A 17,075-nucleotide genomic window follows, 5' to 3' on the forward strand; every position below is an offset into this window, starting at 1 on the left:
GAAAAGATTCTAGGGCCTCCCCAAATAGAGTGTTCCGCTTGTAGGGGGTGGAGGCTAGCCTATACTTGGTGTTTATGTCTGACTACCATTCGCGAAGTCATAGTAGTCGGCGTGATGTTATTGTGGAAGCAAGAGCCCTAAAGGAAAACTGAGCTGTATGCAAAATAGCATCAGCTGAAAATTCAGCTGCAGCCACCAGTTTATTGATGTCTTGGAGAAGCCAAATTTCCTCAGGTGGCATTCTCGCTTGCAACGGGTGAAGCCAGAGTAAGGAGGTTCTTGTAAAGAAGGGAGTGGCTGTTGCTGCTTTGACAGCCCAGGCATTGGCCTGATGCATCCTGTAGAAGTTCAGTTTTGCCCTCCTGTCCTCTGCCTTTAGGGTCTCTGCTATGTCCCCAGACATGACGATGGAAGATGTCAGGGCAGCCAGTGGTTCATCCACTGTAGGAAGTTGAAGAGCCTCAGTGAGGATGGGAGTCATATTGAAGAACCTTTTGTCATTTCCACCAAGGGTGGGGAATGGCTGGAATGGCAGGAATGGAACATGGCTGGCCCCATTGTCTCTGAACTACATTCAAAAATAGTTTAGGATATGGGATGTCCTTCTGCATTATGGCAGGCTCAGAGAATATGATGTTGTTTAGGCCCTGGGAGTCCGAAGGTTCCTCAGAGGCCCAGTGCTCTACTCCTTTCTGAACTGTGGACCTGGTCTTGTAGAGACCAGGATTTGAAAAGAAATGGATGGAAAAGGCCGGTAAAAGGTGGAGCATCAGGGATGAGAACCTCATCCTCTTACATGGCCTGATCTCTTTGCTCCTCATCCTCCAATGCTGATGCTGAGTTTCTCATGGAAGGTTCTGGAGATGGAGGACACTGGAACCTAAATGTCTCTGTTGGGAGGTGGTATTGTTGGTTAGGTTGGCAGAGTGGTTCAGCTGCTAATGAGGTCAGTTGCCATCTTTTTTTGAATTCTGTGGCAATACCATGTGATCTTGCATCTGAAATGAAGAATTTAATTTCTTCAGATAACCCAGAGCACTGCCTGTCCCCTGGGTGGAACCCCACCGCAGTGTGAGTGAATGTGGCCTCTGGGGCCAAGGCTCTATTTCTAGACTGTGTTTCCTCCTCCTCTGTTGCTAGGTAGGAGAAGGAAAAAATACCTTTCTCATTTTCTCCAGTTGAAAAAGGCTGAAGGAGAATATATCACCCTCTGGTGACCAAGCCATTGGAACTGCAGCATTTGACAGAGGCAACAACTGTCGCTGCAGAGAGCAGGAACTGACAGGCTCTATTTGAGCTGGATTAGGCTTCCTTTCCTGCTCTGCCTGCTTTTCGGCTCTGGATATTTGTTTCTCCAGACTTTTTGGCTTCTTCTAGTGTCCTTTTCTTCGGCTTTGGAAGCCTTCATAGGATACAGGACTTTTACTCTAATTTTATTGGCTGCTTTCTTTACTAGCTGATTCAGTTTCCTGGAACTTTTTCCAGGCTTCTGAGTGGAACAGAGGCAAACGTGTGTTCCATGGTGTCTGCTGTTGTTTTTTGATCTGCCATGACAGCCCCGGTTCCTGTGATAGGCAGCACTAGAGTGAATGACCTTCAACTCAGATTATTGGCTGCCGCTCTGAATCTATCTAGAGCCAACTGGACAATGGCTTTACAGCGTTTCTTGGGGCTTGATAGTTGGCAGCTGCTCCAGGGGACCTGGGTGAACCAGCGCCTGTGTGAGCAGTTTTAATTATTCTACTTCCCTTTCCGGCTGGAGATTGGTTGGGGTGACAATGGCGCCAGAGAGACTGGGTGAGCCAGCACACTCCCACACTTGAAAAAGCACTTGGCACTTGGTGGCCTCACTTAGCCAGCCAGCTAAGGTGGAATCACTCCCCCCCACAAGCAACACAGCTGCCAAAGTTGGGGGAAGTCAAGCGGCAAAAGTCAGTAATCATGGCAAGGCTGGAATGAAATGGCGCAACGACCATCCACCTCTTCACTCATAGATCGCCCTGATCTAACCTGTCTGGTGAGTTCTATTCAAAAGTCCTTTTAGTCAAAGTCAATATCTTCTCAGAGCTAAGCCAATCTTTTCCACATCTCTATAGGGCCAAGACTGAGTCGAAACTGGGGTCTCTGCAGTTGACAGAGAGGCATAGCAAAAGATTGAGGACTCAGTCTCTGGGCACAAAGGCATGTGTCAACCCAATTGTGGATTCTCCAATCGGCATACTGGAGAATGGGCGTTGGTACTTACCTGACACGCCATTTCTAGTCGAGCTGCGTAGAGCATCCAGAGAGTGGGAGGTGCTCTAGTCTTCACCAATTGCAGGCTGAGCTATAATTTGAGGAACGCTCCTCCCACCACGTGGCTTCTCCATGCGTTCCCCAGTTTTTACAAAGACGAGAAGACAAACAACTATCCCCTCATATTAACTATAAACAACACTTAACCACAAAAAACAATATGAATCATTGGCGAAACAGGATTCCCCACCAGACGGACCAAATAGGGTGGGGCTGTATTCACGCAGCTCGACTAGAAATGGCGTGTCAGGTAAGTACCAACGCCCATTCTCAATCGAGCTGCTCCGAGCATCCAGAGAGTGGGACATACCAAAGCATGGCCTGTCCTATGGGGGGGACTCCGTCTGGTTCGGAGCATGTTCTGGATCTCTCACCACTTGCTGAAGGACTCGTCTGCCAAAGGAGGCTTCTGCCGAAGCAAAAACATCGATTTTATAATGGCGATTAAATGGAGATGGAGACGACCAGGTAGCCGCTCTGCAAATATCATGAATAGGAGCCTGAGTAGCCCAGGCTGCAGAAGTAGCAGCACTCCTTGTAGAGTGAGCAGTTACTCCACAGGGAACAGGAAGCGCCTGTGACAAATAGGCCTTGGATATTGTAGCTCTAATCCAACGGCCAACAGTAGATGGGGAAACTTTGCAGCCCAGCGTCTTTGGTTGAAAAGATAAAAACAAAGCCTCCGACCTCCTGATAGGCTGAGTGCGACTGATATAGATACGGAGCGCCCGTCTAACATCGAGTATGCCACTGCCTTTTCTCTCTTGAGAAGGACTTGGACAAAAGTTAGGAAGGACAAGCTCCTGTGATCTGTGAAAGGCTGAGTTTATCTTGGGCATGAAGGAGGGATCTGGTCGCCGCACCACCCGATCAGCATGGAAATCGCATAACTCCTTTCTAACGGATAGAGCTGCTATTTCAGATATCCAATGAGCCGATGTAATTGCCACAAGAAAAACCACCTTGAGCATGAGGAGTTGGAGTGACGTCTCTCTTAGAGGCTCAAAGGGGGGCTTAGTTAGCGCCGAGAGAACCTTGTTGAGGTCCCAGGTCGGGTATCTGTGAACTACTGGAGGGTGCAAATTAGTGGCACCTCTAAGAAAAGCTCTAATGCGAGGATGGTGGGAAAGCAGGCCAGACAGGTTGCCAGAGATAAACGTAGATAGGGCCGCCACCTGCCTTCTTAAAGTGTTGGGGGAAAGACCTTTGCCCAATCCTTCTTGTAAAAAGGCCAGAATTTGTGCGATTGATGGAGAGATCGGATTAATGTGTAACTTGTGGCACCACTTACAAAATATGTTCCAGGTGGCATTGTATATGCGAGTGGTTGAAGGCCGCCTGGCTGCCAGAATAGTGTTGATGACCAGATCGGACATGCCCTCCTTCCTTAAACGGTCCCGCTCAACCTCCAAACGGTCAGCTGAAGCCATTGTGGATTCGGATGCTGAAGAGGTCCCTGGGACAGCGAAATCTTGACCGGTGGAAACCTCCAAGGAGGAGCCACTGACAGGTTGCGAAGGTCTGCAAACCAGGGCCTCCTGGGCCAATATGGGGCCACCAGAAGAAGTTCCGCTTTCTTGAGGATTACCTTGGATCACCTTGGGCAGCAGCGGTAGGGGGGAAAGCGTATAGGAGCCCGTGGGCCAAGGGCAACGCAGGGCATCATGGTTCTCGGCCCCCTGGATGGGGTACTGGGAGAAAAACCTTGGTGTCTGGGCATTGGATGGGGATGCAAACAGGTCCACTAGCGGAAACCCGAACCTCCCTGAGGCCTCCCGGAAAGGGGAGGGATGCAGACGCCATTCGGACTGGTCGGCGACGGTTCTGCTCAACCAGTCTGCCTGAACATTGGAGACCCCTGAGATGTGCTCTGCCTTTATGGATAGCCGATTGGCCTCCGCCCATCGACAGATCCATTCGGCCTCTTTCATGAGTCTGATGGAGTGAGTGCCCCCCTGCCGGTTGATGTGGGCCTTGGTCATAGTGTTGTCCATCAAGACCAAGACGTGACGCCCTCGAACTTGAGGAAGAAAGGTGCGTAATGCCAGATATACTGCGTGGAGCTCTAACCAATTTATGCTGCAAGAGCGCTCGTTTACTGACCAGGTTCCTTGAGCTGACAGCGAACGAAGGTGGGCCCCCCAACCTGTTAGGCTGGCGTCTGTTGTGAGGGTGACTCTCTGGGGTTTTTTGAACGGATGCCCTTTGTTGGTAGTGGTTCTGGTCCACCAGAGTAGCGAGGTGAGAACCTTTGGAGGGATCCTTACTATGAATCTTGAATTGCTCCTTCTTGAGTGTTGATAAGGTAGCAGGAACCATTGAAGGGACCTGGAATGAAATCGGGCCCGGGGAACAATGGATATACATGAGATCCTTTTCCCAAGCAATTTAGATAGGTCCAGCAATGAAGCTTTCTTTGCCCGCCTGATGGCCTTAATCGAATTTTGAATGCTAGCAAACCTTTCCGGGGAGAGGAAAACCTTTCTCTCAACTGAATCAATCACCGCCCCTAAATGAACTATTCGAGTGGAAGGGGTAAGCTGGCTCTTTTCCCAATTTACAAGGAAACCATGATCCTGAAGTACTGAAAGAGTGGTTCTGGTGTCCCGCTCAGCTTGGCTTTGGGTTGGAGAAAGAATGAGAATGTCGTCAAGATAGCAGCAAATACGGACAGGGACTTGTCTGAGGTGAGCTGCTAAGGCTGCCAAAACCTTGGTGAAGGTCCTGGGAGCCAAGGCTAACCCAAAGGGAAGGGCTACATAATGATAATGACAGCCATTGTAATAAAATCTCAGATATCTAGAAAAGGAAGGGTGAATGGGTATGTGAAGATATGCCTCAGAGAGGTCAATGGAAGTGAGCCAGTCTCCTTCCCTGGTGCCCTGTAGGATGGACTGAAGGGTATGCATTTTGAATTTATGATGAACAATATAACGATTGAGCCTTTTTAAATCCAAAATGGGCCTCCAACCCCCAGAGTGCTTAGGGACTAGAAAAGGGGAGGGAATAGAATCCCTCTCCTCGTTGAGAAGGTGGCACGGGCTGTATGGCCTTAATATCCAACAGATGTTTAATGGCGGTCTCTAGGAGAGCACGCTTGGTATGATCCCTGGAATGGGAGAAACCATGAAGTGTTCGGGTGGAGTGACTTGGAACTGAAGGGAAAAACCAAATTGGACCGTGTCTTTAACCCAAGCATCAGACGTAGATCCTATCTTGGACGGCGGGGAGTCTTACCTGCCGAACCCTGGAAGGGTCTTCTGTAACTACCCCCCCTCTCTGGATCTGTCTCCTGAATCGCCCCGGTCTCGATAGGCCGGGCGAAAGGTTGGAGATCTCTGATAACGGGGGGAGAAGGGAGTTTGAAAGGGGGTAGGGAAGGAGCCCCTTTGAAAGGGCTGAAAGGATCTGGACTCTTGCCTATGAAAAAGAGCTGGAAGAAATTTCTTTTTGTTCCGGCTCTCCATCAACAATGGTTCCAGGGCCGGACCAAATAATTTATTTCCGGAGATGGGAGCTGAGGCCAGTTTCGACTTGTTTTTAATGTCGGCCTGCCAATGCCTAAGCCAAAGCAGCCGTCGGGCCGTAACATGAGAGGATATGGCCCGAGAGGAGAACTTCACCGAGTGAAATTTTGCATCAGCCGCAAACTCAGCTGCTGCTGTTAGTTTTGCAATATCTTGATGTGCCCTAGTATTAGATGGAGGAACATGCTGCTTCAGCTGTCAAAGCCACCTAATAGACGACCTAGTAAAAAAGGATGAGGCGGTGGCAGACCGAATGGCCCAAGCATCAAACTGGTGCGCCCGTCGCAGCGCCATCTCCGCTTTCTTGTCCTCCGGCCTTAAGGCTTCCAGAGCGTCTGTGGGGTTAGACGAGGATGCCAGTCTGATAATAGGGTCATCCACCTCGGGGGTGTTTAGCATGGTGGAGAAGTCTGCGTCGAGATTAAAAAATCTCTTGTCCTGCCCTGAGGGGGCGGAGGGGAGACCGGAAGAGGCTAACTGTTTCGCCACTAGATCGGAGAAGATTGGAGGGACTGGCACAACTTAGGCCTCCACCGCTGGCTGCCTGAAATGGCATCCTCTGGAGCCCCAGAGGCTGCTGGCGAGGAATCAGAAGATGGCTGGGGAGTTAGGCCTGAGATATTCTTTGCTTTGAACAGCAAGGACTTAAATAAATGAGGCTTGAACAGGCCTACAAGGGAGGGCTGGTCGGGGAGATGCCCTCATCCTCCGACATGTCCCCTTCCAGCTGTTCCACTTGAAAAGGGCTCAGAATAATGGAGGGACCCCTCTCTGACCCTTCCTCTGCCCCGTAGGGTGCAAAGGCCATTTCCTCTTCCTCGTCCTCCTCTTCCTCCCCTTCTGGGAAAGGAGGGTCCCCTTGGGAAGGTACCTGTCTGTGGAGAGTCACCGGTCTGGGTAGAGGTTCTCCGGAGGCAGAATCAATCTCGGGTGCCATTGCTGTCTTGGACAACTGTTGCATACCTTCCGCGATCCCTGGCGGATGGCAAGCTGCATCCATTCCTTAACGCTGTCAGGGATGATGCTAGTTGAAGGGTCTTCTGGGCGTAGAGCCAGCAGCGGTTGGGGTGAAGGTCTCCTCTGGAGTTCGAGTGGCCCGGGGGCTCTGGACAGGTGTGTTGTGCCTGGAGAGAGAAGGTGTTCTGGCAAAGGGGGAGGTTGGTTAGAGGTAGAGGAATTACAGAATGAGAGTCCCTGGAGCGCCTATCAAACTCCTTTTCCAGAGCTCTGTGGCGCCTCAGGCGTCCCTTTCAGAGGCTGTGGTAGGTTCCTTGGCCCTTTGCGCAGATGGTGAGTTTTAGACTTAGCCTTTAGGGAAGGCCCTCTGGGATTTTCCTCTGCCATTATAACCAAAAGGTAGAAACAAGGTATATTGAATATGAAGGCGGTTGGCACGCCTAGGAATGCGGTCCACAATGGGAGCCGGGTATCCTACAGATGAGCCACGTCCCCCTTTTGGAAATTTTTTTAGATATATTTATTTATGATTTTTTATTTTTTATTATTTTTTTTATTTTTTATTTATTTTTATTTTATTATTTTGGAAAAAGGAAAAAAACACCTCTAAGGGTATACAATAAAAAACTGCACCAAATGACCAAAAAAGGAACTAAATTATTAATAAAATATAAATGGTTTGGGGTTTTTTTGTTTTTTTTTTAATTAGGGAAAAATTAAGATGAGAAAGCTATCTCTAAACAACCAAATTTAACCAAATGAATGCTGAGGCCAAACTTAAAACATGAAAAAATATACCAGGAAAGAAATTGTAAAGGCTTCTGAGGCTGCCTCCCAACAACCTGGGATGTAGGTGCCTGTCTTCACCTCTGAGCAGGCTGCGGAATGCCAACAATTAAAATGGGGCAACAGGGCACAAGGCCACAACACCCCTTCTGAAATAAAAGCTCCCACAGGCCTGTAGGGCCTGCTATGGGGCTCTACCAACTTCGCAGCAATTTGAGCCTGGACAAAATGGCGCCCGCCACGAGGCACGCCTAAAAATGGCTACAGGGCTGGAAGCAGGGCTCATAGGACGGAATAGCCCTAAGAAAAGGCAGTCAGCTAAAAGATTGAGCTGGACAAATGAGGGCTAGGAAAGGCGTTGCGTGGGGGGAAGACACAACGCGTGCTAGGAGAGCACGATAGCAAGCCTCTGCTTAAAAGCAGGAACAGCTTGAAAAGGCAGGAAAGAGGGAAGGGGGGGTGGGGGGAGCAAAGGCTCTAAAACCCCTCTATCTCCCCCCTGAGGGGCGAAACTTCGCTCCTTTACACACAACTAAAACTCAAAAGTGCAGGGACCAAGGAAAGAAGCCAAAAACGAAACGATCAAACCTGAAAGTGAAACAGAAATCCTGAAACGGCCAAGGAGAATGATCTATAGCTGCCTGTCTCTTGCGAGGCTGAGCTACAAACTGGGGAACGCATGGAGAAGCCACGTGGTGGGAGGAGCGTTCCTCAAATTATAGCTCAGCCTGCTATTGGTGAAGACTAGAGCACCTCCCACTCTCTGGATGCTCGGAGCAGCTCGATTGAGAATATCAGGATTCCAGCAACTGAAACATTTCCAAGCATACACAATGCCCTCAGGATAAGTTACAATCTTTCTAATTGTTTTATTTATTGTCTTTGTGTAACTGGCAAACTCTGAATCTTTTCACTAATAATAAAGGAATTTTCAGGCTGTTTATAGAACTATTTACAGAATCTGAGTCTTGAGACTGCGAATAGAGACTGGAGATTAGACTCTTGCCTCTGATCAACACCAACTGAGAACGTTTGAAGAAAGAAAGTAAATCAGGAGAACACCGTGCCCTCCACATCCAGCCTCTAGAGCCATTCCAGAAGGATACCATGATCAATGGTATCACAAGCTGCTGAGAGGTCAAGTCGTGCAAAAAATTGTTGTAACTATCCCTGTCTTGCTCCCACCAAGACATCATATAGCATAATCAGTGCTATTTCCATTCCATATCTGAGCCTGAATCCTGACTGAAAGAGGTCCAGATAATCCGTTTCATACACAATAACAAGAGAACCGCCTCTTCCACTCCATAACCACTCTATCTCCCATAGGTTCTAGTTCCTATCTTAGCTAATTTTAATAATTTTAATTTAATTTTATCATAAACCATCATGTATTCTGGATTTTCAGATTTCTGTGTACATTTTGAGACTAATATCTGACTGTGATAATCTGGTTTTCTGTGTCCTCAGAAACAGCACCTATAGCTCCTCAATTGTTGATGAATCTGAGGATTTGGAAATTACCCAAGATGCAGAGATTTGTTTGCTGAAGTCAGGAGAATTGATGTAAGCCAGCTTATTTCCTCTTGTTATTTGGAAGAAACTGCCATTGGCTAGAAGCACAATAATCTTAAACAATTGTTTCTTTTTACAACACTGATTTATAACAAGTGTTCTTGCAAGTAAGAAGTGAGTTTTTACATTTTGTGCAATTTGTTGTCTTCAGGCTAAAGCTGCCTCTCACAGTGGAGGAAATTTTAAAGTTTGGAGAAGGTACCAGAGAACTATTTATTAAGTCAAATACTTACAGCATTATTCCAATCACTGTAGATGAAACTGGCCTTACAATAAGTTGGGTGTTTTCATCAAACCCAAAGAGCGTATCATTCAGTGTCGTGTTCAAGCAATCAGAAGAAACCTCTCTGGATCAATGCAAAGTAAGTTAGCCCTCATACAGAATTGTTCTTCTTCATGGAAACATTGCACATAATATAATTATGAACAAATCAGTTGAATTTTAAAAACCTGTTATTTGTTACCAGAGCTATACCATTCTAAATCTCTGCCCCAAAAATATAATTAAATAACATGCTATAGTTTTAGTGGGTAATCTGTAGATAGCAGGTAACAATATAGCTAATTTTTGTTTGGATTTGCCATGCGTGAAGAGGATCTGGGGTTAAAAAATGTGGGGGCATTTAAGTCCTAAGTTGTCCATCCCTGTCATAAGAAGCTCTGATTGATCCATTATCCTATTAGTATCAAACACAAGATTGTTGCTGCTGAAAAATCTTCTGGTCTTTATTTCCTTCTCATTACTGTATCTTTCAATTAATATTTTGGCCCAATTAATATTTCAGAGCCTGAAAACTTGACTCTGCCAATTAGCCTGGGGCATTCCATAATGTAGTTGGTGGGTTAAAAAAAGATTTCATCTCTACCTATTGTATATTGGTTCCTATCTTAGCTAATTTTGTTAACTTTAATATTTAACATTTTATCAGGGCTGTCAAACTCATGCCCCGTGAGCCAGATGCATCATGCACTGGCCACGCTCTCACCCAGTTTAGCAAAGGGGGGGGGGAATCCTGATACGTCGTGTGACACTGCCATGACAATGCGAATTTGACACCCCTTTTTTATAAATAATTTTAATTATATTGTACGCTGAATATTGTAGGCTGCCCAAAGTCACTTGATAGTGAAATGTGTGATATATAAATCTAATAAATAAATACACAATCAATTGGTGGCTGATTATGAATTGATAGTGATGGAAGCTTTGGTCAACACATAAAGAAAGCATTTGTATGGGCAGGCTGGTTAAAAACATATTCATTCACTCATTCCCCAAGTTAATAATGGCAAAGTTCCTTCTGACTGATATACTGATATATTTTGCAGGTTCTTATTCCCATGACTCGCTGCAATTCTCATAAGGAAACTATCAGAGGGAATGTAAAAATACGAAATGCTGGAATTTACATACTTATTTTTGACAACACTTTTTCTAGGTTGGTGTGCTACAGAGCAGAGAATTTTTTTATATAGTTGTGATGTTATGGAGATTTTAGAAATTATCACTTACCGTATTTTTTGGTGTATAAGACGCACTTTCCCCCACCCCGAAAATGAGTAAATGTATGTGCATCTTATACAGTCAACGTTGCCGAAGCCCCGCCAACCTCCACCCTTTGGCCTCTGCCCAATTTTCCTCCTTGAAGCAAACAGCCTGGTCATCTTCAGAACAACCTAATTAGCACAAGCAGCTGATTGTCAGTTGGATCGCCCCCCCAATGATCAGCTGTTTCAGGCTGCAGGGATTGCCATCACCTATTGCCACCTCCATGAGCCCCATTTTCAGCCTCTATATCCCATGTTCAGCCTTTTCACGTCCCATTTTCGGCCTCCACATGCCCCATTTTTGGCCCGTTCTGAGCAGCAGAGATCAGAATGGGTGGGAAATGGGGCATGCAGAGGCCAAAAACAGAGCACAAGGAGGCCAAAAATGGGATGTGGAGCCCGAAAATGGGACATGCAATAGGTGATGGCAATTCCTGCAGCTTGAAACAGCTGATCATTGGGAGGCTGATCCAACAATCAGCTGCTTGTACTAATCACGCTGTACTGAAGCTGACCAGGTTGTTTGCTGCAAGGAGGAAAATTGCACAGAGGCAGTGGCAGATTTTTTTTTCTTGCTTTCCCTCCCCAAAGTTAGGTGCGTCTTATACTTCAGAGCATCTTATACTCTGAAAAATATGATATTTCATTCTGAGTGGAGTGAATATAGAAATTGTGTTCCTCTAAAACCTCATAGAAAGAATTAATACACAATGATCTTTTTTTAAAAATGTTGAAATATTTTTCTTTTCTTAGTCAAAATTATTTTTTTATTGTTGATGCTTTAATTGTTCATCTCTAAGTCCTAAAATGTCATTTTATTTGGCTCTTCATTACTCTTTTATATATTATGATATTCTATTGAATGAAGCAATTTTGCCATAAAGAAAAAAATAACCATGTATGGATTGGATCATATTGATCCAATTCAGAGAAAGAGATTTGAACTTTATTTAATTTTAGTTGTTTAGTTCTTTTTAAGTTCTTTTTAAGTTAAGTGAATTTTACTCTATTGTACAATCTCATTTGCCACAATTGTTAAGTAAATCATTGCAGTTGTTAAGTTAGTAACATGGTTGTTCAGTACATCTGGCTTCCCTGTTGACTTTGCTTGTCATGTCTCAAAAGTTGATCACATGACCCTGGAACACTTCAACCATCATAAATATATGCCAGTTGCCAAGCATTTGAATTTTGATCATGGGGATGCTGCAACATGTGTGAAAAACAGTCATAAATCACTTTTGTTCAGTGTCATTGTAGTTTAGAAAATACATTTAATTATTGTAAGTCAAGACTACCTGTAATTCCATTGTTTCTCCTTGATGATCTTAATTTTACAATTTCGACTAATTTTCCAATGTTGTTTTTCTTACAGGTTTATCTCAAAAAAAGTATTTTTCCACCTATCTGTTCAACGACCAGTGATTTATGATGGAAGTGATTTTCCATAGTTCTTCCTGTATGAAATATCTTGCAAGAAACACTGTTATTTTTGTATGAGTGCATGTGTGCACATCCATATGTGTAACTGTGTGTGTGTGTCTATGCACAGACACACACGCGCATAGATATGAAGCACTAAAATCACAGAAGGATATAAATCCTCCATGTTTTATGCAATAATTCAGAAACCATACTTAAATATATATGCATGCAGAAAAAAGCACAGCTTTTATGAGGGCAATAATGATACTAAACTGTGTGCCAGTTATTCAAAAGCCATTTTGTTTATTAAACAGACAATATAGTTATATTCTGCTTCATTTGATACCAAAAATGATTCTAAATACACTTTATTAAGGAGATAAGAATAGGAAATTTATTTTTCAATTTAGAAGATTTAACGTATGTATAATACTAATTATTGTTGGTTATATTGAGTCAGCATCAGACAGACAGATAGAAAATCAATTTTGCATAAACATTAATACTGATAAATTAACTTCCCAGGTAAGTAAGTTACAGTTTAGGATCTCAGAATCTGAAGGAATACCTTAAATTTTCAGATTTTAAGCAATTATAGTTTTATTATTTCATATAGTACATGAAAGTTTTTATCAATTTGGTCCTCCTACATGCTTCATATGACCCTCATTAATGAAAATGCTTATTTTTGCTTGTATTCATACTTTTCATTTAAAGAGCTGTTCTCCACACCATCATATGCATCTTGGCAATACTCTTACCAAATTAAATTCTCGTGCAGCCTTATTCTTCATTAGTAGTTGCTAATATATAATATATTTATATTTCTTTTTCTTGTACCATATCCATCATTGAATACTGGCGATCATGAGTGAGTGTGTTTGTATTAACCTGATAGTCATATGAGTAGCATGTTTGCGAAGGATAATTAATATAAATGAAATTACTGCTGCTCAGACATAGACTTTACAAGGTTTGAATATTTCCTCTTGAAGATGCTGAACACAGGCTTAAAGGAAAATTTGAAACAAGGAGCAGAAAATGCACTTAGTTAAGCAATACTTTACTCCAGCCTTTTCCAATTAATGTTGAGTATTATGAATTTCTGATTCCCAGACATAACACTTAGATTTCCCAATATCTACTAAGAGTAGTCTTTTTAAAAAAATAATAATTAGTATTTATGATGGAGATCAAAGGTAGATTTTTGACTCCTCAATTGGCAGAAAAGGTGCTAAACTATGTAGTTGGATGTAACATAGAGTTACATTGTTATTATGCCATCCACTAGAACTTTTATCTGGCAGAAACACCATCATTCTAGAAATTATTCTTTTCTTTTGCACTCTGTACGAATTAGCTTGAACTTTAAGTTCAGCCAGTTTAAAACTAGGATATGAACAATATGGCTTACTTACTGCTTGATATTATTACAGAATACTCTGTAGGTCTAGTTAATCGATTTAGCAATGTAATGCAGATAGTCTGATAATGATTTACAATTCTCTCAGTGCTTGTATAATCCCAAACAGACCTGTGAGTTGTCTGATATGGTTAAAAAATTCTGATAACTTAGAAGCAAAATTAAATATATTGTGGATTGTCCATTCTTTGGTTGAATGTTATTATGTGTTAAAAGCATATTTAATTTTGAGTTGAGAAGCAATAAGAATTGAATGCTAAAATCTGGGGTGTTGTTTGCCGTGGATTTTGCAATATCAAATGGATTTGGAACTAAAATTCCATAATATATTAATGATGGACATTCTCAGTCTATTTTTCTGTAGAAATTTAATAGAATATTTACTTTTTCCAAAAATAGGTTTCTTTCATATATAAAAGTAACATGAAAAGGATGCTCAAATATACAGATGTATTATTTTAAATATATATTATTGATGAAGATATGTCGGAGTGATTTATCTGCAGTGTATTAATTATAATTCTTCAAAACAACACCTTACACCCATCATCAAAAAAATGTCCAAAAATACATAAAGGAGTTCCTGTGGATATAGTATAACCTTGCTAGTAATAGCCAGTTATAGGTGCTCATCTCCATTTTAAGGCCATTGAGTCAGTTCTGTCTGAAGACATTCCACAGCATGACGTCATGGAGTTAGCCAGTGGTGGGATTCAATTTTTTTTTATTACCATTCTGTGGGCGTGGCTTGATGGGCGTGGCAGGGGAAGAATACTGTAAAATCTGCAGTTAGAGGTGGTATTTTCCGATTCTCCGAACTACTCAAAATTTCCACTATCGGTTCTCCAGAACTGGTCAGAATCTGCTGAATACCTGGAGTTAGCTTCCCACTGAAATGGTACCTATTTATCTACTTGCACTTGTATGCTTTCAAATTGCTAGGTTGGTAGTTCGAAAGCATACAGTGAAGTGAGGACAGGAGCTCATCCTGTCACATGGAGCTTGGGTCTCGAACCCGGGCTACCAACTATCCAGCTGACAAGCCCAGAGTCTTAAGCACTGAGCCATAGTGCTTTCCCTAGAGAAAAACAACAAATATCTAGTAGAGAAGGACACACATTTATTAGAGATTTTTTTTTTAATTAAATTAATTTAAATTAAGAAACTTCTCAGAATTCAATTTGACTAATGGGGGCAGAGAGAAGTTAATATGACACAAGAATATTATCAATCTTATCTTAAAAAACTTAAATGTGCAATTTTGCTGATATATCTGCTCCTGAATTTCATTTTAATTTTTCCCTTGTTACATTCTCAAATCCATATTTATTGTTATGTGACATCATGTTTTCCCAAAAGCTTACAATAAATTTTGAGTTGTAATTATTTTCCAGAACAAAATATGTTAAAGTATACAGCTAAAAATGAAACCGCAATAGTTGAAAATGTAAAAGTCCACAGTTTGTTGTCCCTTTCTCCCCGTTCATGTGTGGATGATTGATACAACAAAGAACCTAAAAACAATATGAAGAGATTATGAACAATTAGGCATGAAAGCTAAAAAGATGGCTTTCTGGTAGTGGTATTTTCTTCTGTATTCTCAACAAGAGGGAGGCATCCAATGAGGGAATGCAGTAGATAGTGCCATCAATAAAACTTTGGATACCCAATCTACAATATTTGGCAGGGAGTGAACTGCACCTCACAATAACCAGGAAGAACACTTTGGAAACCAACTGGTTCATTGTATCCAAAAGGCTTTAAACTAAAACGGAAAGGAGAGGGAGATGAACTTTTAGAAGCTAATTCCAAGCATAAATCTCAGGGAAATCAACCAAGTCTAAAAGAATAGGAATTCAGATACAAAACAGATGTAGGAAGCAAATACAGGATCAGTCAAAAGGGACTTGGATGTCTATACACTAACGCATAACATATGAGAAATGGTGGACTTGAAGTACTATACAAGGGCAGTTATGACATTGTAGCCATTACTAAAACTTGACAGTGAAACCTATGACTGGAACATACAGCCTAGAGGAATTTAAATTGTTCGAAAGAAATTGATCTAATTATACACACACACACACACCTCTAGGAATGGAAAAAATTGAAACCTTGAATGCAACTGGGTTAAAATAAAAGAAAAAAATAATGACAATGACATAAGTGCATACTACAGATAAACCAAAAAAGAAAATAAATGTTTTGCTAATCAACTAAGGTGTGCAGGAAGCACACAATAGTAATGGGAGATTCAACTCAACTTTAAAGAGAGCCTGCTTGCCAAGTTTTATTCAACCTTTTTACTAATTCTATTAACAGCATTTTGTGAAGTAAGGATGCTGACTAGATAGCAGAAAACAAATTGTAACCAGGCATTTTGGGAAAGATACAAAACTTGGTGATTTAGTTTGCCCTGGTGCTAGCCTTATGCCAAAAATTTTTTTGAAGTTACAAGATTATGGAATTCTGGGGATTGTTTCCATCTGTCATCATCTCCCTTTATGGGGATGCAATGATGTAATGACTCTGGAATTATTGTCCAGAAATGGTCTGCACTCCAATGGTTCAAATCCACTCCCATCATTCATTCCCTGGCTCCTTCCCAGCCAGCAGTTTGAAAGCAAGCAATATTGCAAGTAGATAAATGGGTACCACTTCAGTGGGAAAAATCTAGCTGTATTTGTTTTTTTTGGGGGTAGAGTGTGGAAGCCAGCATTGGATCTGGCTGAATGTGAGGCAATATGACATGAAGTGAGGCAAGGTGAGACCAGTGAAGGAGCCCAGAAGAGCCAGCAACCTGAGCACTGCTAGTTAGCTGGTGTAAAGCTACCGTAGTTTGCTCCCACCCCAGTGCATCAGTGATTGTCATACAAGTGCTGAACAGAATGAACTAACCTACACTGTCAGGGCTGCACAATGTCTAGCATTTATAAATTTCCCTGTCATTGTATGTCATACACTAAATAAAATATTTTATTCATTGGGGAAAACATTACCCAGTAGAAATTTCAGTTAATTCTTTTGTCACTTCATAATAGAGGTAAAGATCTCGGCTGCAAATATCCAGATGACCACTAGAGGAAAACAAAATTGTCCAGAAAGTTGTAATCATTTTGATGCCATTTAGTAGCTTTCTAGATTTTGGCAGTTTAGTTCTGGTAGCCCCATCATACATTTGATTTAATTTGTCAATTAAATTATTAAGTGGATTGGGAAACAATTTTTTCCTGGCTTAGCTAAAACATTCTTTCAGAGCTTTGTGTAAGAAGGGATTATAGCAGGAAAAAACACAGTAAGTACACGGTAACTCTCAGAAAGATGTCTTGTTTTCCAAGCATTATACCTATTAGTTTTTAAAAGAATGGCATTCATTTAGAGTAATTTAATTCTGTTAGATGCAACTGATGTGGCTGTGCAACCAATAGACAACAACAAAGTGACCAATGAGGAAAGCCTTTTTAATCTTTTTTCTTATTCAAACAAAGCAGGCAGGGCCCTAATTGGCCAAAGAAGGAAAGTAATCCATCCTACCG

The 17,075-nt window shown here is 42.4% G+C and overlaps 1 protein-coding gene across 12 annotated transcripts in view; it reads left to right on the forward strand.

Annotated features, from left to right (window-relative positions):
* The window catches only part of FYCO1 (FYVE and coiled-coil domain autophagy adaptor 1), a 290,511-nt gene extending 276,491 nt beyond the window's left edge, over positions 1 to 14,020 (forward strand). For 11 of the 12 annotated variants that reach the window (XM_087916728.1, XM_087916729.1, XM_087916734.1 and 8 more), the window contains 4 exons: positions 9,036 to 9,131; positions 9,292 to 9,502; positions 10,470 to 10,579; positions 12,064 to 14,020. In XM_087916728.1, coding sequence (XP_087772854.1) covers positions 9,036 to 9,131; positions 9,292 to 9,502; positions 10,470 to 10,579; positions 12,064 to 12,139 — 493 coding nt within the window. In that variant the 3' untranslated portion in view covers positions 12,140 to 14,020. The remainder of the gene's footprint in view (positions 1 to 9,035; positions 9,132 to 9,291; positions 9,503 to 10,469; positions 10,580 to 12,063) is intronic. The other variant, XM_087916731.1, reaches the window with a different exon arrangement.
* The last annotated feature ends 3,055 nt before the right edge of the window (positions 14,021 to 17,075 follow it).

This window comes from Pseudonaja textilis, chromosome Z (genome assembly GCF_049901715.1).
Source record: "Pseudonaja textilis isolate UNSWEBS1 chromosome Z, rPseTex1.2, whole genome shotgun sequence".
NCBI classification, from domain to species: Eukaryota; Metazoa; Chordata; class Lepidosauria; order Squamata; family Elapidae; genus Pseudonaja; species Pseudonaja textilis.